At 37.5% G+C, this 25,448-nt stretch overlaps 1 protein-coding gene across 6 annotated transcripts in view; it reads left to right on the forward strand.

Moving 5' to 3' along the window:
* The window catches only part of ATXN7L1 (ataxin 7 like 1), a 111,753-nt gene that overhangs the window by 74,862 nt on the left and 11,443 nt on the right, over positions 1 to 25,448 (forward strand). For all 6 annotated transcript variants that reach the window (XM_083860395.1, XM_083860394.1, XM_083860396.1 and 3 more), the window contains 6 exons: positions 5,009 to 5,231; positions 12,791 to 13,074; positions 17,710 to 17,792; positions 18,646 to 18,902; positions 21,006 to 21,198; positions 23,523 to 23,644. In XM_083860395.1, the coding sequence (XP_083716521.1) occupies positions 5,009 to 5,231; positions 12,791 to 13,074; positions 17,710 to 17,792; positions 18,646 to 18,902; positions 21,006 to 21,198; positions 23,523 to 23,644 (1,162 nt within the window). The remainder of the gene's footprint in view (positions 1 to 5,008; positions 5,232 to 12,790; positions 13,075 to 17,709; positions 17,793 to 18,645; positions 18,903 to 21,005; positions 21,199 to 23,522; positions 23,645 to 25,448) is intronic.

The following is a 25,448-nucleotide window of genomic DNA, read 5'->3' on the forward strand; positions in this document are numbered from 1 at the left end:
ACACTAAGAAATGGGTTTTTGTTTCTAGTCCAGATTAGAGATATCTGCAGTTTCAGGATCACATAAAGATCTTTCTTGATAGGAAACTACGATATCTGACATATTTTACCAGCATCATATTTGCTGTAGTGTCATTCTAAGGTTTGCTGTGAGCTGAGTGAGTGCTTGATCTTGTGTATAAGAGTCAAGGCAAAAATTTGAGAAGAGACTTTCTAGTCAGAATGTGGTTTTGCCTCATTTTCCCACACACTGTGCTTGTGGCTCTAGAGCTCATATTGCCCCTCTATTGCTTTGCTTTTTTTACTTACGATTAGAAGGAGATGTGGCGTTTCCTGCAAAACAGCTGCTAGTATTCCCTGGTGACCCATCAGAGAGGATCCAGTGGAATTACAGATTTAAAGGCAGACCTAGAGGACTTCGGCAGCTGCAGTGGAGATTTGGGGAAAGGCAGGGCGTTGCATTGTGCAGGAGGCAGGAAGGAGGATTAAAAATGGAGTATAAGGGCATAGGAGAGAAGCTCTGGAGATTCAGGGACTGTTAGGTCTCCAACAACATAAGGACTTCACATCTACAAACAATTCAGATTTGGCTGAGAAAGTTGGACTGTATCCATGTTTCCATAGGACATGGAGAATCTCCTGGAATAGTTTAAGATCATTTGCAATGCTACTGATGCAGTTTGCAATGCACCTTTGAATTATATGGAGCTCTGGGCTTTCAAACATTTGCCACTGAAGAGAAAAAGTAACAGATATTGATCTGAAATTGCTTCTATAGAAAATGAGGTAATTCAGTGAGAGTTAAACTTTCCTCTGAGATTAATGCCATTAATACATTAACTGTTTGACAGTAGAAGTCACATGTTGCTTCTCAGTTGCTTGCAGTGGCTGTGCTGAGACAGCTGAGTGGTTGCAGAAGGATTAATGTGGTAAAGAGGATTGTAACTTTGATTGTGCTCCTGTGCTCTTGGATTTGACAGCACCTGGTATTTAGAAACAAAACAGAATATGCATTCTTATTTATGGGGAACGTAATCATCCATTTGGAAGTATTTAAATGAATCAGAAAAATGATCTTTTAAACTGGAGCACATATACATAGCATTGCTGAAAAGTGTGCAGAATTTAGGTTAGTATCGTATCAATGATGATAACTGGTTTTCTAGTTGCCTCGCTGCATTTTATCATTTCTAGGGATAAAAACTTGCATTCTTCCTTAGTTTCATCAATGTCCACTGGCTGTTATCACTGGTGTATGTGAACAGGGTCAGCCATGTCCACACCTGTGTGAATACAACTTCACCTGCTCTTCTAGATCTAATCTGTCTACAGATGCAAATGAGTGTAGAAAGTGTTACACAGGTAGCTGATTGTCTCCTGAATATGTTAGTATGTGAATATTTAATTTTATCACAACTATTTGATGTGCAAATGTCTTTTATTTGCACATTAATTTATTGCATAGGCTGTGAATAGTAGATTTGTACTTTATGTATCATTCCTTGTATATATGTAAAATAGGAACAGACAAATTAGTAAAAAATTTTCAAAACACACACTTTTTTGACCACAAAAGTCAATTTGATAGAGGAGGCCACCACCACCCTGGTTTAAGTTGATTTTGACAGCTGATGGCCTTCTTTTTTGTCATATATTCCCATTATTTCTCTGAAACATATTACCAGTGTCTAAGGGTGATTGACTACCACATACATTGTAGGGCATGATGGATCAGGAGGCAACTTGAGAAGTTCTTAAGAAGGAGTATACCAATATTTAGTTACAATTTATGCCCTCACCATCAAGATTTGTCTGAGAATTCACACTTTTATTAAATACAGCCTCTTGCAACCCTGCTTGTCCAGCTCAAACAGGGGATTTTCTGCCCCTTTGGAGGGAATTACTCTTCCAGCTCTCCACTGTGCCATACCTGCAAGGTGTTGCTGCCATCTTCTTCTGCTAGCACTGAAGTGACATTAACTTTTTTGAGGAAATAGGCAGATTTTACCAGTCCAAGCACTGTCTCAAATCACCTCTGGCTGTGTGGCACTGGCTGTTTACATTCTTTCTCCTGTATGACTTTACAGAGGTCACAGTCTCCCATTTCCATTCTAAGAAATTTGAAGAAAAGCTGGGTAATGCTGATGATACCCAAATGTGTATTGAAGTCTGTCTAAAAAGTGGAAGACTTTCTGTAGCCATGTTTTAGAGGAAGAGGGGAGTTTGAGGAGGTAAAAGAAAATGCTAATTATGGCAGTTGGTTCTGATCACAAGAATGACCACCAATCTGACACACTCAGCTAAAATATAGGTATTTTTTTCCTTCCCTATCTTTTAAGTAAACATCCACTGCCTAAAGTAGTGGGATGCACTTTATTGTATTGTCTAATTACAACAGTGCTTCTTCCACCATATTCTATCCTAGAGTAAAAAATCCAAGGTTAATGTACTGGTTTGCTCTTGAAAACTAATAAATTGAGAAAGTTGTCTTGGGAAAAGCACCAAACATTTAGCTTGACTAAAAATCCAGTACAACAAGACTGTTATAAAATAACTTGCTATGGCATGTGATACTTAATGACTTTAAAATATAAATTTAGATAATCAGTATCTTGAATGTTCATCTTTCCAGAAGATTAATTTTAGTAAGAGTATATATTTCATTTCCAAACATATCCATAGAGCTGATATTGATGACACGGTTTACTAGAAAGCAGTCAGGCTTAAGAAAGCCAGTAGCTGTGATGAAAATTGGAGTAATTAATCTTAAGTTTATATAGTATGTGTGTGGAAAACATTTTCTCCCAAGTTTTACTTTATATATGGCTTGATTTTGTTGGTAGCATAGCAGTTCCTTCTCATCAGTTCCCAAGTAATTAATGGGAAAGTTGCAAATTTTGATTAGCCTACTTAAAATAGATTAAATAGGTGCTGAGAAGGTTGGTAAATCTTGAAACAATCACTGTTATTTAATAAAATAAATAGTCCATGAATGGAACTGTGCATTTCAGAATCAAATGTGTAGCTTACACAGGTATTACCACACATGTGAGGTGAAATGAATGTAAATCTACTGCATCCTGCAAAGGAATTTTAAAGGCAGAGGCTGCACACTGAGGTTGTGTGGTGGAGTGAAAACTGCGAAAAGGTAGGGGACATTTTGGGAGTGAGGATAGATACTTTGTATTTAAAAAAATTAAGACTGTTTTGTTCTTCAGCTATAAGAGAATCCGGAGGGAATTCCAGCATTGGTAATTAAAGCTGTGAATGTGAAGATATTGAAATGCTTGATCTTAAATAAAAAATGTCTTTATTTAGTCATTTGAGATCTAGTAGAAACACTTGGGAATATTTTTTTTTAGCATTTCTCTTTGTTCTTGAGGTATTTGCCCATTGCAAGTTAATCATGGATGAATCCTCCTGCTACTGGCAAGTTTTTGCTTGTGCAGATGCCAGACAAATTGTCATGTTTTGATTCTCTGTGGGAAAATTTTCCTTAGTTGTCCTTGAAATATCAAACTAGCGAGTGCAGGGTTGATGGTGCAGATACAAAACCTTCCCATGTATCAGCAGGTCACTGGTGCTTCCTTAACCTGCTCTTGGTTGACTGGGTGATGCTGGTCAAGCTCAAAGAGCAGCACCCGCTTGGATTCTTCAAGTTAAGTGCTGAAGGCTTTAGACAAGGAAAAATTGCTGCATGTTGAACGAGAGACTCCAGCTTGTCCAAAGTTCTCAGTCTACGATTACGTTCCACTCGGTCTGTGATTCCATTACCATGTTGGTTGTGGGGGTACCTGCCTGATCCCTGCTGTGATCAGGCTCTTGGTGTTCAGGCACCAGCAGACTGGAGTCAGTGCCCACAAGCCAGGCCCTGCTGATCGGAAATTTCCTCTTCCCCCAGCCCATCTGTGCCACCTGCTGCTGCCTTTGGCTGGGGAGCACCGGGGCTGGCTCACTGCAGGGTCAGCAGGCTGGAGAAAGGGTGGCTCACAAATGGGGCCAACAGGACTGTTCGAGATTTATGGCACCCCTCAAAAACTTTATAGCAAAGATCAAGCTCCTGTCTCTTGTATTTTGCAGTTGTGCTGAAGTGCACTGCACAAGCCTGTTGCTTGCTGCACACTGATGCAGCTGGCTGGCCAACCACTGGCACTGCTACCCTGGAGATGTCATTTGTAAAGAATGGCCAAAACAGTCTTTTTATATGACAATATGAGGGGTAGGACATTTATATTTTAAAAAATACTAATAATGACCCAACGAAAACAATTTCACTGAAGCCTGTCTGTCTTGCAGGGGTCAACCAGGCCTTGCTTTTTTGCAGTGCTTGAGAGCCTCTGGTGTGAGCATGAGCAGTGCTGACCTCTAGATGCCACGTTTGTTACTGAGGCATGAACTTCCTGAGTTTTTTGCACATGCCATTTGCTCTGCGTGGAAAAAAACCCAAACTTTTACCTTGAATGGTGCTTGGAGATAACCAAGTGAAGCAGGCAGAGCCTACCTCTCTGGATGGACTGGGAGCAGTAGACCTCTTGCTACTTTTCAGTCTTCATGTTGTTTTCCTTACAGTTTCTCATTAAAATTGAAACAAGATAGTCATAAAGTAAATTGCCCAATAACCAGGTCAGATGAATTCATCATAAACCATTATAGGAGCAGTCACATATCTGTCACAGAGCATTTTACTGACTCATCTTAGCTGTTACATACTCTCTTTTCTTCTTGGCATGAAAGAGCTGAGACACCAAGTACACCTCACACAGATTTGCTGGTAGATTATTGCCGTTTATTTTACTATTTTTTACATTTTTTTCAGAGCCCTTCACGAAGCTGATCTTGTCTAATTATCATTTGCCTTGATTATTTTCACAACAGTAATGAACTGGTGTTCTTTGGAGCGACGAAAGTCATTGTGACTAGCATAGAGAAGAACAATTTCCTCTTTCCTGACTTGTATTTTTAATTTTAGCCTATGATATGTTAAAAAATTCATTCCTTTTCCGTTACAGAACGAAGACACAGTTCAATGTGTAAACCTTCCCCTTCTCCAGCTTCTCCGGCCTGTAATTCCAGGACATCCCTAGTACAGATGAAACCGAAATCCTGTATCAGCGGCCATAACCCCGTCAGCAGCAACTCAAAGCCATTCAAAACGCCCAAAGACAATCTACTTACCTCCAGTAGCAAACAGCACACAGTCTTTCCTTCAAAAGTGTCACGGGATAAACCATGGTAAGTACCAAAATAATACCAAAGATGATGTTCACAGTATCTCTGTATATACATCACAATCATCACAAAAATCTGTATTCTCATTTTACCAAAGTTTATAGTTTAAGCCTCTGTATTTCTGAGGGAGGAAACTGGGATATTTTTAAATTAAGAAAAAAAAATATAGGAAGAGCAAGAAGGACTGGATTATTTTTTCAGTGTTCTATCAAATGTGTTCTTCTAAGAAGCATATAGCAAGTGAGGTATTGACCCAGTTTACTATCTTTAAGGTCCATCTTCCATTACACTATCAGCCCTTAGAACTGATGCTTTTAAACAGTTTAACAGGATAATTTTTGCAGAGTTCTTAATATTGGCTTAACTGATGTTCGTGAAAACTTACTGGTTATAGTCAATTATCTTTGATAGCAGCTGCTGTTGGAGTTCATTCTGTATTTTGGTAATGTTTGATGCCTTATAAGATGACAAGAAAATTCCGGCTGCAAAAGTCACTATTTTGGGGGTGTCTGACATCATGTGCTGTGATATAAGTACACATGCAGGCTTTGAGACTGCTGTGCCCATCCTCCTGTGACTGTGATGATAGCAGCAGAGTTGCAAAAATATAAATGACAGCAGAACTGGGTCACTATTTTATCCCTTAAGAAACTGTTTTGTCTTCATTATCTACAGGAAAGATGCTTTGTGATTAGGCCATTAGGTTGGTGACTTGAGATCTGGGTTCGGTTCCTCGTTCTGTTATGCCTTGGTCTCTTCAGCTTCAGTTCTCCGTCTGTAAATTTGAGATAGTGAGACTTCCTTTTTCTTAAGATTTATCTACTTAATAAAGATCCTTCCCTTTTATCTGCAATACTTAGCATAAGAGGGTCATGATTTTAGGTAGGATTTCTGGACACAACTGCCTTAAAACAGTAAATCATTTAATGCATACTATTCACTCATGAGAAAAGAATAAACTCCAATTATGTTAAAGGCATAGTTCATGCTTTCTGCCTGAAACGTGGACAAGTTGGCATGATTTCAGACAGCAGCTTCTGCCTAGAATTTACCTTACCTGGAAAAATATATTCTTTCTATAAATCTGCACCCACCATCTTTTTAAGCATGATGAGCATTGTGGGCAATTATGGTATAAAATACTGAAAATAGGAGATCTGGTTGGTTAGACTATACACTGATATGTTAACTAGAATAGCAGAATAGCCTGTGTCTCATCTGTGTGTAAGTACCTCATTTACTACTTGAAACCAAATATTATTGACTGAATAGTGACTTTTTCTTCTGAATGTTGGAGAGGAATTTTATACAAGAGAGGATTCTTTTATAAGTCTAATTAAAAGAAAATCAGAAAGGACTTCAGAATATTAACACTGTTGACTATAAACCTATTTCTCATCCTATTACAGACAGCAACTTACATATCCACATTTCAGCAGGCTCACTGAATCTATAAACAATATCTTCCGTTCTGGCAACAGATGTCATTCTGGCTGTCAGTAAAAGCTGGAAGAGAACAAAATAACTGAGCATTTCCACCATTCCCTGCCCCTTTACTGGGAACATCCAAAATATTTACTGATGATTAACAAGGTAGATTTAACCATTTAAAAGTGTCATACTGCTCTATTGATTGTTTGGCAGTAAATATGACAGTAGTTGTACCCAAGAATTATGTAATTCTTGCAGCCATGCTGGGAGATCATACTGCAGTTTTGGGGTTTTTTTGGGAAAAATGAGGCATATAGTAGTTAAAGATACTGTTATCACCACATAGCAAATCACAAACAGTCTGAAGCAAAGATCAGTGAAATTCTCTTGCAAAATATGGTGTTGAGTGCCTTAGATTACATGACTTGTTGAAGAATAAAATCTGTCTGCTAATCATTGCAGGTTAGAGAGAGCTGACAGCTGTTACAGAAGTGTTTGTTACTATTCCATTAGAGGATTATAATATTTATTTAGAATACTAGAAAATATTCAACAGATCTGATTTCAGGTGAAATTATTAAAAAAAATTTAAGAATTTTCAAGATTCTGTCTTCCATTCAGCTGCTCCACCAGCCATAGAATTTCTTGTTCTAGCTTTTAGAAAGAAATGCTCAATTGACACAGCAACATTTGTCTCAAAAATGTAGATAGAAATTCATGGTGTATTCCAAGTGTGTTGTGGTTTATCATCCTCAGAAGCTTCCAGGTCTTCAATGCTTTTGTCTGTTACATTGTAATCTCATACCAAGCATTTATTTCACATAAGTTCTTCCAGACAGTTGTCAAATCACCTTATTTCAGGAATTATATCACTTTAATGATTGCTTTTCAGACCTGGAACCGTCATTGTTGGGCTTGCCTGCTTATTTTGCACAGCGTCTCCTTTAAACTTTAGTTGCTACAATTAGAATTTTGGGAATGGCCTCTGCAACAGCATAGCCCAGTAGATCTGTCTGTTCTATGCCTGCCTTCATGTAGATCTAACTTCTGTTGTTAAATTTGCTATAGTTTCAGTTGAGGCATCATCTTACGCATTGACCAAGTAGCTCTTTCTCTTGTTCATGTCCTGTGTTGTTCTAAGATGTTCTCCAGAGGTTCAGCTTGCTCCATGTTTAATACTTTAAAAATCATGATTGGAATGATGAGAAAAAAGAGATCTGGAACTGTTTCATTTCTTAGCTGCTGCTTTAATACTTCCCGTCTTGTAGTTGGAATATAAAGTATTATTGTGAATACATCATCCAGAAATATCTGTCAGTTCTGATTTTTTTTTCTCCGTATCTCTACCATCGTTGCTATTAATACAGCAGTGCTTAGAGATGGAGCAGAGCTGGAGCACCACTGCACTGTGCACAAGATAAATGCAAACCATCATTTTCTGCAGCTTGCAGTCAAGGTGGTAAGAGGTGTAGCAGAAGGGTAGAAACTGGGGAGAAAAAGGCAAAGAATTGGTAGAAATAACAATACTAATGAACAAGTGATCATAATTAGTAAGCATAGCTCAGATGCTTTATAAAAGGCATTCCTGCAGACAGGAGCTCTCTTCCTCATTGCTGACCTGCCCAAAGGGTGCTGCTTCACCTGCTGCCATGCCAGCTTCTGGGTGCTGCCAGGGAGGATTTAGTGCTATAGGATGTTCATTTCCACCTATCCATGATCCTAAGGCAGCATAAAGTTGGGGTAAAGTGTCGGGCTAAGCTAGTGCTGAGAAACCAGCTGAAGCAGATCTCCTTGGCCTCCCTCCACAAAGTTTAGCCTGCCAGAAATTCTGAAAATGAAAAAATGAGAGGGAAATTATGTGGTTTTCATCAACACAGAGAAAACTGACTTTCTGTAAGCAGAAAAAGGATCCCAAAGGTATACCTGAGGGCAGTCCTTTAAAGTTTATAATGTCACTTTTCAAAGTATTTTTTAATCATCTCTTGGCCTTTATTTCTTTGTGTTAGGAAATACAATTGTTCATACTGAGGCTGAGAAATTGAAGATAGTAATGATTTAAGGATATTTGTATTGCAGCGTGGAAGCAAAACTCAGCAGGATTAACTTGGTCCATATAATCTAACATTAAATCACAAACATTTTGTACATTGTAGAGGGAATCTCAGCAATATAAAATAGAGCAATGTTTGTGAATTTAATTTCTCACAAATTTGAAGAGTTGAATGAGTGGCTCAGCTTGTTAGAATGAATACAATTACAAATGACCAAAACATAAACCCAGTAAAGTTACGTAATAGAAAGGAGAAATCATTTTTAAAAGCCAAGAGACAGGAAAACAGAAATAAAAGGAGCTAGAGGTATGAAAAGTGTTGTGACATACTACAATTATTTTTCTTGCTTGCTGGAAGGGATCTAAACTGACAAATCATGAGAAAACAGAAGGAAATGTTACCTTATTTGAAAAAGAGAATGAGCTTCTAAAGCCTGTTGTGACCATGCTTTGGTCCACTTTGTGTAGTCCACTACCACTTGGTGTAGACTAATTCATCAACATTGGTATTGTACCTCTGGTCAGCAACACTGGAAGCCATATTTCAATATCAGTATAACCAGGGACATTTGAAAACTATTTCTTACTTCCCATATCCCATTTTTGATATAAGTACAACAATACAGTAAGACCTCACATTGCTTATTCACTGTGACCACTAAATATTTTTGTCATTATTTTCCAATGTGTTGTTCCCCTGTATTTCACTGCAGACTGAACAGCTTCTTATTTCATATGTAACTTTACATTCATTTGTATTAAAATGTCTTAAATGATTTAATGAACTTTACCAAACACTCCATACTACTTTTTATAACTTTGTCTCTTCATTATTTAGTTCCCCTCAATCCTGATTCCATCAGGAAATGTTATCACCAGTAAGCTTACCTTCATTTCTCCAGTCCACTGAAGTTTTTGATCATGTCAGACTTGGTAATGGTGGCTAAAAATGTCCCTAGCAAAACACCCCTAATGGATCATAAATCTCAGAAAAACTAGATTTGAATTTCATATTGTTTAACATTTGCTTGTAAATCATTCTTATTTGTGTTTTATAATGCCTTTCAAAAACTGGAACATTTTCATAGTTATCTTTGTCAGCTTAACTGGTAACCTCATCAAAAAGTGAAATATTTCTTTGCCAGAATCTGATCCTCAGCAAAATCATGTCAACTTACTGTTTTTCAGTTCATTTTTATGAGCTTTTCCAATATTTCTTCCAAGACACTTTGGTTTGGGTTTTCAGCATGGATGCAAGAGCAGCACTCAGCTAGCTTCTCTAAGATTCCAAGATTCAATTAGAAATTAATATGCTGAGACCCAATATTACTCCAACTCTTTTGGAACCCATGGCCACATTATGCACATTCCCTTATGTAAAAAGAAAAAAAACAATCATTGTTTTTCAGCTGGCACTTTGCACTTACTGAAGGAGTCAAAAAGCATTTTTATCTAACTGGAGAGAGTTATCCTATTTCCTTCTTAGTGCAGAACAAATAATGAATGTTTCTGATGTGTTTGCTTTGGTAGTAACTTTTATTGCCTATTAGGTAGATACTGCTATCCTTTTTAGAGCTTCTTTTGTTAAAAAAAAAGTAAACTTGTCTTTACTAAATACAGATTTTTTTCCCTCACTTTCTGTGTTTGCTGCGTGTTGTTTTTCTAATTGTCCCTTTCAACAGGTGTCTTTAAAAAAAATCTAAACAAGCTTATTGTTCAAAAACTCTGTTTAAAATACACTAAATAAGACTAAAAACCTGAGTCTTCTTTTTCTAACAAACTTTTAAAATAAATCCTCAATTTTTTACTCAAAAAACACTGTTTGGGAAAAGAATTCTTTCTAACCATCAAATATAAACATTTGTGATTTATTTACTTTTTAAGACCTTAGTAGTTGACTCCAGTCACTTGTCCTGTGGACCTTGCAATTTGTCATTTGGTTATAAATTCATCTTAATGTGTCATGCTAAGACTAAACTAGAGATCCTCACTGTTGAATGCAGTAAAAGAGAGAGAAGAGAGAGAGAAATTAGAATCTGTAGCTTCTGAAATCATAAATAATTTACTTATAGAGTACCAGGAATCCTATAGAAAGTGTATGTCCACAAATACTGGAGTATATTTCTTTTTTCTTCTACACTACAGTGAAATGCATAATGAAGGTTGACTTGTTGATCTGTAACAAAATGAAGCAAAAATATTCCTCCCTTGGGCATTTTTCATTATCACAGTGATCCATCCATATGTGCCCTAGGATCTGAGATTCTGAACACTGCAAAACAGAGAAATCCTGTTCATTTTTATTAATAATATTTCACTACTAGACCAGATAATACACTTGATTTTCCCCCTGCATATCAGTGTTTTGAATTAAGATAGTTCTTAAAAACTAGGCATGAAAGTTTGCTCATATGATTTTATATAGTTTATGTATAGTAGAACTGCTTAATGTAAAATTCTGCTATTTACAGAAAATGTAATTGCCATCTGTTTAAAGACAAAAACAATATAATTCCTATGCTGAGATGTTACAGTTTTTGCCTGCCATTTAACTTAATAAATTCAGACCAGTGTGAAAAATGAGAGGATCACATCCTCCCTTTCATAGCTACATTTGTATTTATTGAAATACTTAATACAGTTCTGATTTTATGAGTAAGGTACAATTTTTGCTTAATTACTGGCCAGTGCTCTACACTTTACTGTAGTTGCTTTTGTATTCTGACTAACTGCTATGCTTATAGCAAAACAGGGGATAGAAGTTTTAAATAATTTCATTCCAGCTCCAGAAGATGTCTTGGTGTCTAAATCTTCTTCATCGTTGTGTATGCTTATTGTTTATATCCAAGTTTGTACATTTTCCTATGTTAAAATACCCTTAGAATAAAGTTTATCGTCTTCAGCAGCTACAGAGAAACAGGTTTGTAGGAGCCCAGGAAAGTCAAGACGTGAGTTATTTTGGACCTTGCTTTGATGTTTCCAAAGTGTGTCCCGTGGAGAATGCCATCTCAAAGTCATCTTTTTCTCATTGTGAAAACTCCACACCTGTTAAACATTCCTTCTGTAGAAAGGTGCAGCAAAGGTGCCATTTTTCAGATACAAAAGACTGAAATTATGTGTGAGTTGTGAATGGGGGAATGTCCCTAACCATACATGCATTATACTATATTTTTTATTTGGATTTGTTTCAGTAGGGAAGGGTATATAATTTATATATTAACTGGTAGTCACAAGATATCCAGTTTTGGAGTTGTTGAGTAGATAAAAAGCTATCACTGGATATTTCCTCATGCAGATAAAACCCAGAAATATTAAAATACTGTTGCAGCTGAAAATCATTTGTCTCAATTTTTTTTGCTGCCAAATTGAGAAGGTAACATTTGTTGGTGTCACAAATATGCAGTGGTGGTAGTTAAGTTAGAGTAAGTTAGGTATTGCAAACTTTACTCTGAAAAGGCCAACTAAGTTAATAATTATATTGAGAATTTTTATTTTTAAGTCCCTAAGATTTTATTATAATACATTGTAGTAATGCTCAAGTCATCAAGGATTTTAATACTTTTAAAGGCACAGCTGTTTAGATTTCTATGCTTAAAATCTCTTTTCTCCTTGTTTCCAGAACTTGTATGTCATTCAGACACACCTGAGCAAACGAATTATTTTTGTGTTTGTTTAAAAATATTAATATTATTAGCAACCTGCTTCATTGTCGTGGTGAGTTTAGTACAGCATACACATATCTGGTATGTGCTTGTGGTAAAGGCATGAAGAGCGTATTTATAAAGGATATGTTTGCTTAGTACAAATACTGATTTTGCTTATGAATAGTAGGGGATTGGATCTTAAAAAAAATTAGAAAGATTCATTTTCATAATTCTCTACAGGCTTTACAGATGCTTGGCTTTGTAAATGCTTGATTGAACAAAAATAGTCAATACTGGTACCAAGTATTTCATTTTAGTCTAGTCTTAAGATACTGTGTCACTTGCATTGTAATTTTTGTATCTGTGGAAAGGGATTAAGTAACCATAAATCTTTGGTGCAGAAAATACCATGTGAATATTTTTGTTTGATCTTGCAGCGTTCCTGTTCCAGTAGTCAGTCTAGAGAAAATTCCTAACCTAGTGAAGGCAGATGGTGCCAATGTTAAAATGAATTCTGCAACCACTACCACCATCACTTCCTCCTCAGCTTCTTCATCCACCATACCTGCTCCAACTTTGGTTAAATCTGGTTTGACATCCAAGTCAGTGCCACCATCACCAGAAAAGATTCTGAATGGCAAAGGAATTGTAGTTCCATCAATAGACAAGAAACACCAAAATGGCACTAAAAGCAGTAACAAGCCTTACAAAAGACTTTCAGGTAAGTGATGTTCACCTTTTGTGGTAGTCTGTTTTCATTTGTTAATGCTTCTGTAGCTCATAATGCAGCTAATAAAATGCTGGGTTTGATTTGATTTTTTTGCTGTAAGATGCTGGGTTGCATGTATGAAAATGAAAGCTTTCACACTCTTAGCATGTGTAAAGTATTTTCAAATACACATTCTGTTTAGCTTGCAATTACTGGTCAACAGGGCAAATACAATTTTTTAAGGAAGTAAATTCATTAAAACAGAAAGGCAGAAGATTTCTTCAAGCCATTATGGGATTTGATTCTGTTTATAACAGAGGAAAATGCACCTTGGTTGGGTGACTTCAGTCATTATCAAGTTGAACAGGTTTAAGGCATTGGTTTATCGTCCAAGTCATGATTTTTTAAAGACTCTTTTTTGTTTGTTTTGTTTTAGATATGAGAAAATTCTTAAGGAGATACAGGAAATGCTGGGGAAGTGTTAAAAGTCATAATTTCCCTTCACCTCTCTCTCCCTGCAATTCACGTATGAGTGGCAATGTTTCTAGTGTGAGGATCTTGATGTTCCTCAGGAAGACAGGAGAGTGGAGTTGAGAAAATTACATTAAATGGGAAATGCCTTGGATGGCCTTAGGCAGGGTAGTTTTGAGGATGTAGATCCTTGTCCAAACCTGCCACCAAAGCACAGAACTCCACATTGTGGGAGGGCAGAGGCTCTGTTAGAGAGGTTGCCATCCACTGGGAGGAAGAATTATTTTCTGTGGAGTTCCCTAGAGGTGACTCATGCCAGCTGTTGGACAGTGAGGAGAGAATTTGTCCCTGAAAGCAGAAAACAGATTTTTGCTCTGAGTGAAAGGAAACAAAGTGTTTTGAGGATTTTTATTTTATAGGGTTTTTTTAGAAGCAAAAGTAACTGACTCAAGTTTACGGCTGAAGAAGCTGTGCAGGGTCTATTCATCAGCTGGCAGTACTTTGTGACTTGGGCAGGAACTTCTTGTGTGTACTGAAAGGCTAATTTTGCTAATGGCAGCATGATCCGCATTAGATCGTCACTTTGGCACAAAGTTAATTCACATGATTTTTAAACATGCACTAGTTATGAACCAGTATAAGTTGTACAAGATAAATGCTTTCATTTCCAGTTAATGAGTGTGTCCTATTTTTTGCCTGAATATCAGGTTTATTTTTTTCATTTTCTCAGATTTGGCAGTTAGCCTGTGGTACTGCTACCTTGGCTGGATTTCAGACCAGTGTGAGGTGTTTGCTAGGGCTGTGTGGGGCATGGAACAATGCCATTGCCTGAAAGGATTCAGTACACTGATTGCTTTCTTAACTAGTTAAAGGTGGCATATAAGAAAGCAGAACCGTTGTTCATTTATAGCTTTTCACAACATGAAAAAATGTTACAAGAGAGTAGTTTAAGATTACGCTTTAATCCTTACATTTCACTTTTTAAGATCCAATATATTATTCTAATAAAACCTCTATATTTTACAGTTAATTTAAAATATTGCTTCCTTTTAACCTATTATTTCCTGTAATGGTTTAGATGGTGAATTTAGCTAATTTAGTTAATCAATTCCAAATTCCTCCTTGGGCAATTGAAACTGTTAGTGGTTTTCCTCTTGTCACCATTTACCACTGCAGGGCTGTGGGTGATACTTGTACACTTTTGTGCAAGTGCTTGCAGAAATGTGTTCATAAAGGAGAATCGGTTCTGTAGGGCCTTCCTACAGCTTGCTGGCTTTTTCTGTGGAGATACCTCTGGCACTCCTCTTTCTCTAAGCTCTGACTTGCAGTCTCTTCTAGGCTAGAGAACATGGTGGAAATTTCTGCACAGGACTGACTGAGCACCTGGATAGTCATGTGTTTACTTTTATATGGTTAACAAATACACAGAGCTGAGACTTCTTTTTTACAGCTCCTCTGTCACGATCAGATTTGTGATCTGTTCAGTCTTGCTTCCATTGCCTTGAGTATTGATGCAGCAATGCAATAATTTAGGGATTATGCAAATTGTAGGAGTCCTGAGAGCACTGGAGATGAATTGCCTGTAGATTGTGTGTCACTATGATGTATTCCTCTCCATTATTATACAGGACTGTGCAAAGGTTGAGACAAAGATCTTGGAAGGTCAATGAGATGATTATTTGAGATATCCCATAATTTCATTCATTTCACATGAAAAGGATGAAACTGCAGCTAAGGGATTTAGGTTTCCCTCAGTCTGCTACCCTAGAGCTGTATGGATGTTAATTTTTGAAGCTGCCTAGTAAGTTTGGCCAGTTTGCATCTGTTTCCTTCCCTTTTTAGCAACCTCTGCTGTCTATCGTGCCATTTCCCTGACTATGATTGAAGTTTGTTTTTTTCTTTTCCGAGAGCTGCTGGTTGTTTGTGTGATGAATGAACCTGCCCTCTTTTCAGGAGCACTGTCCTTGTTGAGAGAGAGGAAACAGCTTGTGGAACCACAAAAGACAGTCTGTAGCTGCCCAGCATAAGTGTATCAGTGTTTCCTAGTAGCAACTGCAAAAAAATTTTTTTCTTTTTCCTATATCTTCCTTAGTTCTTGTTCTCCTTGGGATGACATTAGAGAATGCAGATGCTCAGCTTACGCCAATAAAACAAAAGCTTATGACAGTTCAGTTTTGGCCCTTGCTCTTCTCTTGGTGAGGTTATAACAAATGCTCTTCACTTTGTCCACTGAATGTGAAGAAGTGAAATCCATTCCAGAAGAACAGCTTTCTCCAGCTGTGCCTGTGCATGGCGGTCTGGGGCTTGCCACACTCCACATTTCCTAACACAGTAGTCGGAAGCTGCATTTTGTTACTGATAAGAAGGTGGGAAGTTTCATGTAGTGTGTTGCCCAAACCAGGCATGCCTATAGCTGGCAATTAGATGTTCATGATTTCTCTGGAGCAGCCATAAATGCTTCAGCCAGGAGAAGTGGCTTCCTGTTTGTTCAGTGTTTTCTGTTTCTCAGGGAAACCATAATATTTTGTTGTTCAGTCAATGGCAGAGGCTTCCACTCCTTCTCTTATAAGTCCTTATGTTGATTTTATCTGTATATGTTTTCCTAATAACTGGCTTTGCAATAATCAGTCATACAAGTCTTAGTCAATTGGGCCACTTACTGGAAAGGAACAATCTGGAGCACTTTTGATATTTGAAGTGTTTCCCTGTTGGTCCAAAACAGTCCTTGCTTGGTGACTTTCAGAACACATTCCATAACCTTATAATTGCCTTCAGGACTTTTCATTTGAAGGCATATTTATTAGTCCATATTGTCTCTTTAGTTTGTTTTTTTCAATTTGCATTGAGGGTTTTAGGTGGGTCATTCAGGAAAACTGTAATAGGAACATCTTACACTCAAACTCCGGGAGTAACTAACTCCTTTAGTTCACGAACATGTGCTTTCATCTCTTAAGCAGAAAAAAATAGTTATTATATTGAGTCATACACAGCTACTTTTGTGTTTCTGTTGTGTTGTAAATGACAAAGAAACGACAACTACCTCTAACATATTTCAGTCCCTTTGTAGATTTTGCAAAAAAAAAAAAACAAAACAAAACAAAACAAAACTGTGCCAGCTGGTTTTTCCAAGCTCATTTTTTTGTATGGCTCTGTTAATAGGGTAATAATATAATCATTTAATATTTGCATAAGCATTTTTAAGTCTAGATAGCAGAATACATAAAACTGCTAGAAATTGTGATATCTGGAGGCTAGTTACTGTCTAACACAAGCTACTTGTCCTTACTTTTCTTATTCCAGCTGTTCTTGCTGTGATGCTGTCATAACATTGTAACACAGCTGTGAATCACTGTCTTCCTCTTAGCTCCCATTTGTTTGTTTTAAATCCTCTGATTAAATGTTGTATTTGAGTACAGGATGTTTATTGTATCTGAATGTAACACCACTGTATAGTTAAAATTGGATTTGGCAAATAGTTTATATTCCCCTACCAAACAAAAGCAAACCAGTCTGCCAATTACACCATAATTTGTCAAGGTGTATGGAGGTAATGGTAGAGGGTTCTGATGGCATAAACTAAACATGTATATCCATAGTTTTGTTATAGCTCATAGTGCAAACTGTAAAATTATATTAACATGACCTAAAGGAGGTGATGCTATCTGTGGTATAGGAATACTAAAATATTAATGAAATTATATATGCGGATACAGTGTATTAAATATTAATGCCCTTTTAATGTTAATCATGAGTAGAACTCATGTAAATGCCTTTTTCCATAATCTGTGCAAACTCTAAATTCCATCCCTCCCTTCACATGGGGAAATAAAAACTAATATAAATCTAATTTTATAAAGATTTAGGGGACAGATTTAGATAAATTTTATTTTTAAAATGCCACCAGGTGTTTAAAGCACTTGTGATACCAATTGTGTCTTAGCCCAGCTCTGGAGCCAGAGCTGCAAATGCTGTATTTTATGGCCTCAGAGGCAGCCAGAATTAGAGAGGGAACTGAAGGCACAGGGATTCGGCTTGGTCCTTTGTTAGGACCATCCACTGTAAGCACTGTAAGCTTATTTAAATTCAATTCTACCAGGCAAAACTTGTGAGCTACTCTGGTTAAATCTTCTGTAATAATCTATTTTTTTTCTTGTTTCCCATTCTCCCATCAAACAGAAAGAGAATTTGACCCAAATAAGCACTGTGGAGTACTGGATCCTGAAACAAAGAAACCTTGCACAAGATCGCTCACCTGCAAGGTATTTTTCTTAGAAGATAAAATATCAGATGCTTTGTTATAGTTTAAATCCTACCACAGTAGTTTGAGAGGTCATACCTGCTCCTGTCTTACAGACAATGGGTATGGTATTCAGGCGCTGTCTTCAGGTAATTCTTTTGTGTAATTCTGTTTCTTTGAATCAGAGCATCTGCATTATTCCACTGATATTCCTAAAAAGATGTTTTTCTTGTCATTTTATTATGCAAAAAGCATTAATGTTTCATGTAGAAGCTCAAGTGTTATTTTAAATGCTTCTTTTTTGGTTCATGTGTGCAACAATGTTGAAGTATAGTTATTTCTTAGTAAAGAAAAATTACCATATTTTTGTATAATAAATTACTTGGAAGCTGCCCTTGTGATAGTAATAACTCCTGTGTCAAAAAGTAGCTGCAATGTGAGACATTTCTAATGAACATTTGTATGTGTATGTGCTGCCTGTCACTAGAGATGATCAGCTAAAATTGCTTTTAAATGTATTCATGTTTTTCAATCCAATGAAATCAGTTTTTCATTGTAAGTTAAAAGCTACAATGATTTTCTTAATATCTTAAAATAACTGGAATTCCATTTTCCATCTTTGAAAAGGTAAGTCAATAGTCTCTATTATATAAAATTTGTTGCAAAAAGTAATCCTTGCCTTGATGTTGGCATTTCTTAAGAATGACTTTATAAATTATCAAAGATAATATGGAATAGGAGCTTTATTTCCATAACTGTGGCTAAAGTTGTTTGAAGTAGATTTTATCTTTTAGAGTAATGGTATATCAGAACTATAGAGGACTCATAAACAATGTCATGCACACACAAATGCTTTTTAACCACCCTATTTTTAGACTCATTCACTTAATCATCGACGAGCAGTTCCAGGCCGTAAAAAACAGTTTGACATCCTTCTAGCTGAACACAAAGCTCGATCCAGGGAAAAAGAAGTCGCAAAAGACAAAGAGCATCCACCATCTGCAAGGGAAAGCTATCAGAGCCAGCCGACACCAGCACAAGACTCTCTGTCAGGATCCTCAGTGAACTCTGGGCAAGAATCTAAAGTAACATCTCCTGCAAAATCTAGACCACCAAATTCTGTACTTCCAAGGTAAGCAGTTCTCCAGTGTGGAATGTTGCCTTCTGAAGGTGCTGGAAGAAATTTCTTAGACTTTCATACAACTTGTTTTATAAGCATTTAATACTTCTTTAGGCTATTGTACAATAAAACATGTTAATATAAGAATTTCTGCTAGCCCATGTTAACCAAACTCTGTCCATGGTAGCCTGTGATCTAATTGGGAACAAGGAAAGGAATAGTGTCCACCTTTGGCTCAGAATCTCAGACTAACTGCGTTTTTTTGCTAAAATAGTCAGTAATAATTAGGAAAGACTATATTCCAGTCATTCGGTCACAATTGAGAATAAAAGTCTGTTTACATGAAACTGTGTAGTTATGAGTGGTAAAATTCTGCACATTTATATAGACTTTTTCTCCAGAAATACTTTGCCAATTATATCAATAGAACGTTGTATAAAAGGTGCAATCTAGTGTTGATTTAAAACTATCGATATGAAACTGTCCACAGCATGTCTTCCCCTTGTTTTGAAGCTTTTTCTTAGAAAGAGCAAAAACAGTATTAAGAAGGACAATGAAAACTTCTGAAGGCATCCTTTTGCAAAAACTAGTGTGAGGTATTTGATCTCCTGAATTCTAATTATCCTCTGGAAAACTTCCCATATGTTTTGTTTATTTGTGGGATTTTTTGGTACTCATTTTGGCTAGAGTGCATCGGGCTAAGTTATTTGGCTTTGTTCATATTTATATTTTTTCATCATTAATTTCTTTGCAGAAGCCTTGTTCAGGATTGGGTGGTCATTTTGGGACTTTACTACTATGGTAGTCCCTGTTTCAAAGAGGTATTTCTCCTATTTGCTATCTCAGGTCTTACAGAGACAGCTGTTTCCAATGTTTCTGTGTGGCCACCAAGCCTGAATGAAGTTTCATTCCTGCCGTGGCAGAGGTGGGCCTTGCAGGGTTTGAGTGAAAAGACAATGAAAGAATACCCACAGATGAATTGGTGCTCTCTGCCTAATTTTTGTAAAAGCAGTGACCTTACACAGTCCTTCCATAGAGAGGAGCACAGACAGACAGGTAGAAATGGGATTTAGTAGGTGTTACAGTCAAAGTAGCAAAACTGGAGTGCAATTCCATGAGAGTCGGCTGCAGAAATTGCAGAGGTAGTAGTACTCGAGGAGGAGGATTTTAGCAGTCAGACATTGTGCTTGTACAGTCTGCATTCCTCTTGGGTTGTCCTGGCTGGTTTCAGAGCAGCCATGGAAGCCTCGCGGCCTCTCTGGGGCCTGTGGCTCTGCTGCTGCCCGGGGGCCCAGCCCAGCCTGTGGCACAGCCCAGCCTGTGGCAGCAGCTGCAGGGTCAGTCCTGGGCTGGTGCCATTGGGAGCAATCCCTGCACGGGTCGGGAGAGGGCTCCTCTCCGCGGGCTCGGGGCTCTGTCCTGAGGGCATGAATTCCCCAGACTGAAGAAGATCATCTACAGATTTTGCCCAGTGTGGACATCTCCTCCAGCCTCAGAGCTCTCCATACATACTTGGTTGTACAGGCTGTAATTGAGAACCTTTTCCACCCCCACTTCTAATCCAATCTGTTTTCAAATTACTTTTGAAAGGCAAGGCACCATCATACCCTGTAGTGCAAAGGCATTCCTACTTTGTTTTATTGCATTTTAGACAAAGGTAAAGAAAACTTACATGCTGCGAGGAGTTTTCCCAGTTACTTCACTCACTAATCTACCTGTAGATGGGGTCAGCTAAACACTTATATTTAGTACACTAATTTTAGTAGGATTTTTGTAACTGGACCCCTGGGATTAATCAAGTAGCAGAGTAATAGTTCAGTGTAAAAAGGTTTTATATACCTTTTTTTTTTGGTGTTTTAAATACACTTTGTCTCTCTCAAGATCTGAAATCCAACTTCATTACAAATTTAAGATTTCAGGCATTAGATGGGTGCTTCTGTTAACATTTACTTGATGACAACCCCACAATATATTTCTGATAAGGCCAAATGTCAGCTATTCGGTGTCTTTTACTGTCCTTGTATACACTGATCATTTCTGGCATCATTTGCTTTGATGCTTGATGCCATCAGAGCCTTTGAACTCTGATGATTTGAATGTATATTCTCCTTCCAGACCTTCATCTGCAAATAGCATAAACAGCAACAGTTCTTCAAACCACAGTGGGTACGTACCAGAACTGCCACTGCCTTCCATGGGAGGAGATATCACAAGCAGATTGTCCAGTGATGAAGGAGAAGCGGATGGAGCTGAAGAATCTGAGAAATTAGACTGTCATTTTTCTGGACATCATCCCAGACCTCTTGGGGTATGTGTCTGTCTCTGGGATGCCTTGCCATTGGTCTTGCATAATTAGGGAGGGGAGAACAAGTAAGTAATTTAATAAGAAAGAAGGAATGAAAACCTTACATTATGAAAACTGTTCTAAAAAGAAAATATACATTTAACAGCAAAAGGTAAGGGTGGGATAAGGTAGGAGGAGACCTGGTCAATACACATGATACATTGATGTAGGACAAGATGGGAAGCAGAAAATCAGACTTTCTATTTTTGATTGTCCTCTCAGTAGACCTCAAATTGGGTGTAGGTTTGCTAAACTGAGGAAAGTTGCATTGCTTTAAGTGTAACATGAGCAGATATTCTCTTGGTTGTTGCAGTTGTTAGAAAACTGTACCTGGAAGACTAGTACAGTGCTCCATTCATTTCTGTAGTCTGGTTTAAAGCAGCAATTAAATGTAATTTATGTCAGTGTATGTGGACTTACAAACTATTGCTTCATTCATTTCAAAATGGAAAGGCTCTGATGGTGGCTCAAGTGTGTGTTTGAGCAGCTGGTTTTGTCTTTCTCCTGTGTTAGTGAGAAATTCCATTGAAAGTAGTAAAAGCTGCTTTGTGGTATTATCTCTGCAGTGTGAATTTGTTTACACTGTTCAAACCAAGAAGCAGTGGAAGAGCTCTTGAAGTTGTTATAAGTTGGTTCTTATAAAAACTGAGGAAAGAAATACACTTAGGTGTTTTCCATATGATATGCAGCATAAAACAAACGTGGTAACTGGTAGCATTGTTTGTATTTCCTAGAGCAAAGGAGAACTTGTTGCTGTCAGACACCAGGAAAAAGTATGATCCAACCATTACTGTCAGACGAAATCCTGTGTTTGTTTATTACAGAGAAAATGAGAATTACTATAGTCCACATAACACTATGATATGCAGAAACCTCCTGTTTCCTTGGTACTATTGCATGCTACTTTGGTTTTGCTGACTGCTTCTCTATGAATTAAAAACTAAAGGTTCACTTCATGGGTGCCCACACAATTCAAAAAATAATCCAAGTGCAGCCAGTTCTTGTACATGCCTCAGCAGTGAGGCGTGGCTGTCAATAGCCATTTTGGTTTAGGATCCTAGTTCTGTTTCAAGGCAAACCCACTGACTCATCTGTTCTCTGAAATCTTAGCATCTCTCAACTGAAGCAGTTACTGGTAGTGAAACCAGTTCTTAGTCTATATCAGTGTGAAGTCAGAAAAGATAGTATAAATCACCTCCAGTTCATGCTAAATTGCTGAATTTCATATTCAAGTAGACTGTTTTACTTACAAAGTCCCTCTCCTGGCCAGGTGGTAATAATTGATCAGGAGGAAAGTCAGTAGCTACTTAATTTGCCTCTTGGTGGTACCTGATGTTAGTAGTAGCTCACTGGGAGCTGAGGCTAGTTTGTCAACTTTGGTGGTGGTTTCAATTAACCTGTTTAACCTTGTTATGAAACAGACTTAAAATTAACAGTTTCAGTCACCACTTGCTGTCCATGAAGCTGACAAGTACTTTGAATGAATGCTCTTCTGTGCTCATCAGTGCTTCTGCTGTCAGCCAGAATTGGTGTGTGACTGGCTCCCTGGTGTGATGGAGAGTTGTCTTTTTTTTTTTTTTTTGAGGATGATTTGTAACAGGTGTCTCTCCTACAAACAGGTATTGCAGCAGTTCTCTGCATCACGTAGATCAGTAAGACTGAGCAGAAGCAAGAGCAGATTCCTGATTGTAACATTTCAGTGTAGTAGGACTTCTCAGGAAGTTCTCCAGAAGTGATGCAAGTACTCCTGAGCTCTGCAGAATTCTCAAAATACTACTCCTCCAGTTGATTTTCATGCACTGTGAAGAGTGTATCCCATGTTCTGTTGTAGCACAGATGCCATGGATGATAATTGACTTTTTTACTGAAATGTTGAGGGTTTGTTTATTAAGTAGATACTAAAGATATTCCCGTTGCACATTTTTTTCCTCTTCAGTTATATTTTTATTGCTGTCATGCAACTATGAGATTTAAGACACACAGAACAGTGTAACTTGTCTGTCTGAGGCAGTAAGAATTTCTTCTTTAAAAGTACCTCAGTTACATTCTTTCTCTGGCACTGATTCATTAATGAAGTATGAAATCTATTTTACACTAAGCTGAAATATTATGCACATACTTCGTAATTATTAAAAAAATATTTGTGCTGTAGATAATGAAAACCACATTTTAAAAGAAGTTTTATATGGATGATACAAATTACAAGGGTGTTCCTTGATCTATCAATAAATATTTCAGAATGTAGAAATACATTTTTATAAGCAACATTGAAATACCTTTTCTTTCAGTTCTGTTCATATGGCAGTCGCTTAATGGGAAGAGGGTACTATGTCTTTGACAGAAGATGGGACCATTTTCGATTCGCAGTGAACTCCATGGTAGAAAAACACTTGAACTCACAGATGTGGAAGTAAGTGGGATTTTTACATTTGGTGGGTAATTTACATTTTTGATTCTGTAAAATTTCTAAATTAAACACTCTATGGCCAGTGTTTGTAAAATCACCTCTATTAAGGTATGGCAGTAACATGTGTACAAATCTTCTCTTCTCTGTTAAGGAATATACAGCCCAACAGAACAATCTCCTAGTCTGATGTAAATTTCTGCCAGATTTAGGACTTTTCCTAATCCCTGAGAATCCAGATTTTTGTTAGAATTTTATGCCTTTATCATGCCCCTGTATCACCCATTCAGCCTTTGCTGTGCAAGGCTTATAAGTTGTAAGATAAGGAGCCTGGTGCACATCTGTCTGTGTGTAAAATGGAATATGATAGGTTTTTAATCCATAGTGCCCTTACTGCCTTTGGGATCTTAAAATTCTGATTATTACTCACTGTTGAAGCACCTCACCATCACATATGCAGGTTCCAAGCACTATAGGCTTTGACTACACAGATCCATTGAAGTAGACTGCACTTCTAAAATAGGTGTTAATTCTTTAAAAGAAAAGTAATTAAAAGTTCATGGCATCTGCAGATAGGATTGATTTTTTGGGGGGTATTCTGCTACAGAATATGCATTCTTCTTCCAGTGTAATGATGCTAAAGTGCAGTGTTTCATGTCACTGTTTATTATCAGGACTGTGTTATATTCATTGGATGCCAGCCATTAGATAAACAAGGTTTGATTTTTATTTAAATATGTATTTTTAAGCACTAAAGCTTGTCTTGTCTGACTAACCTGGTAACTTAATGATAACAGTTGTACTAGGAGTTGTACAACTGTACATGTACAGTTGCCATTGTACTAGGAGACACAGTTTGGAAAGGGTTGGTTCTGCCATAAAAGGGCCAGTTTCATGTCTGTTCAGAGACTGATCATGCTCGATCTGCTTTGTAAATTTGTAAACTAGTGTCTGTCATCTTCCACAAATAAAAATATTTTAGTTTCCTTATATAGTAAGATTAAAATTTCTTACCTATTAGCTTTGTCAGGAGAAAAGATGCTTGGGCATCTGAAAAAACAGGTACCATCACTAGTACAAACTAGTACAGAAAACAAAACCTCTATAGTAATTACTTCATATCAGAAGTAAACAGGCCTTATCCCGCTCCCACTAAATCTGATTTTAAAAGTTTTCCCAAATTTTAGTTGTTTATGTAATCTCTAATACTTTAATGAGCTGCAGCCATACTCACTTGTCTGTATAACACAGGAAGCTGACAGTGCCTAACCCCTGTTTTATTCCTCTGTCCTCAACCCTGCTCTGGACTGACCTTTCCCTGTGCTCCCCAAGCAGAGCTGGGGTGAGGCTGCTACTCCATTGCTCTGCACCGTGGCCAGAGGTACGGATGCAGGGCCATGTTCTCAGAGCTGTAACAGTAACAAAGTACTTTTATCCCCAGTGCTCAAAGTACTTTGCAATGGTGGGTAGGAATTGTTGGGTCTTCTTTAAAAGAAGCCTGAAGGACAGCTCTGATAAGCAGCTTTGTTTGCATTGCAAGTGGCAGGCAGTAGGACTTCCTCATTTTTGGCAGCATGGACTGTATGTAATCCCTTATGTAACTGTGTCATAAACAGTGTTCTGTCCAACAGTCTCCATAGGAGGAGTACCTGGAGAGAGCACTTGTAATTAGGATTTGATTTATGATAAAGCAGCACACCCAGGGCTGCTCTTTTATCATACTTCTGGGAGGGGAAGAGTAAGCATTTAAAAATGGGAAAGGTGTCAGTAGTGAGGATAACAAGGGCAGTTATGTGGCTGTTTATATATT

This window comes from Zosterops lateralis (assembly GCF_965231275.1).
Source record: "Zosterops lateralis genome assembly, chromosome: 4".
Lineage (NCBI taxonomy): Eukaryota > Metazoa > Chordata > Aves > Passeriformes > Zosteropidae > Zosterops > Zosterops lateralis.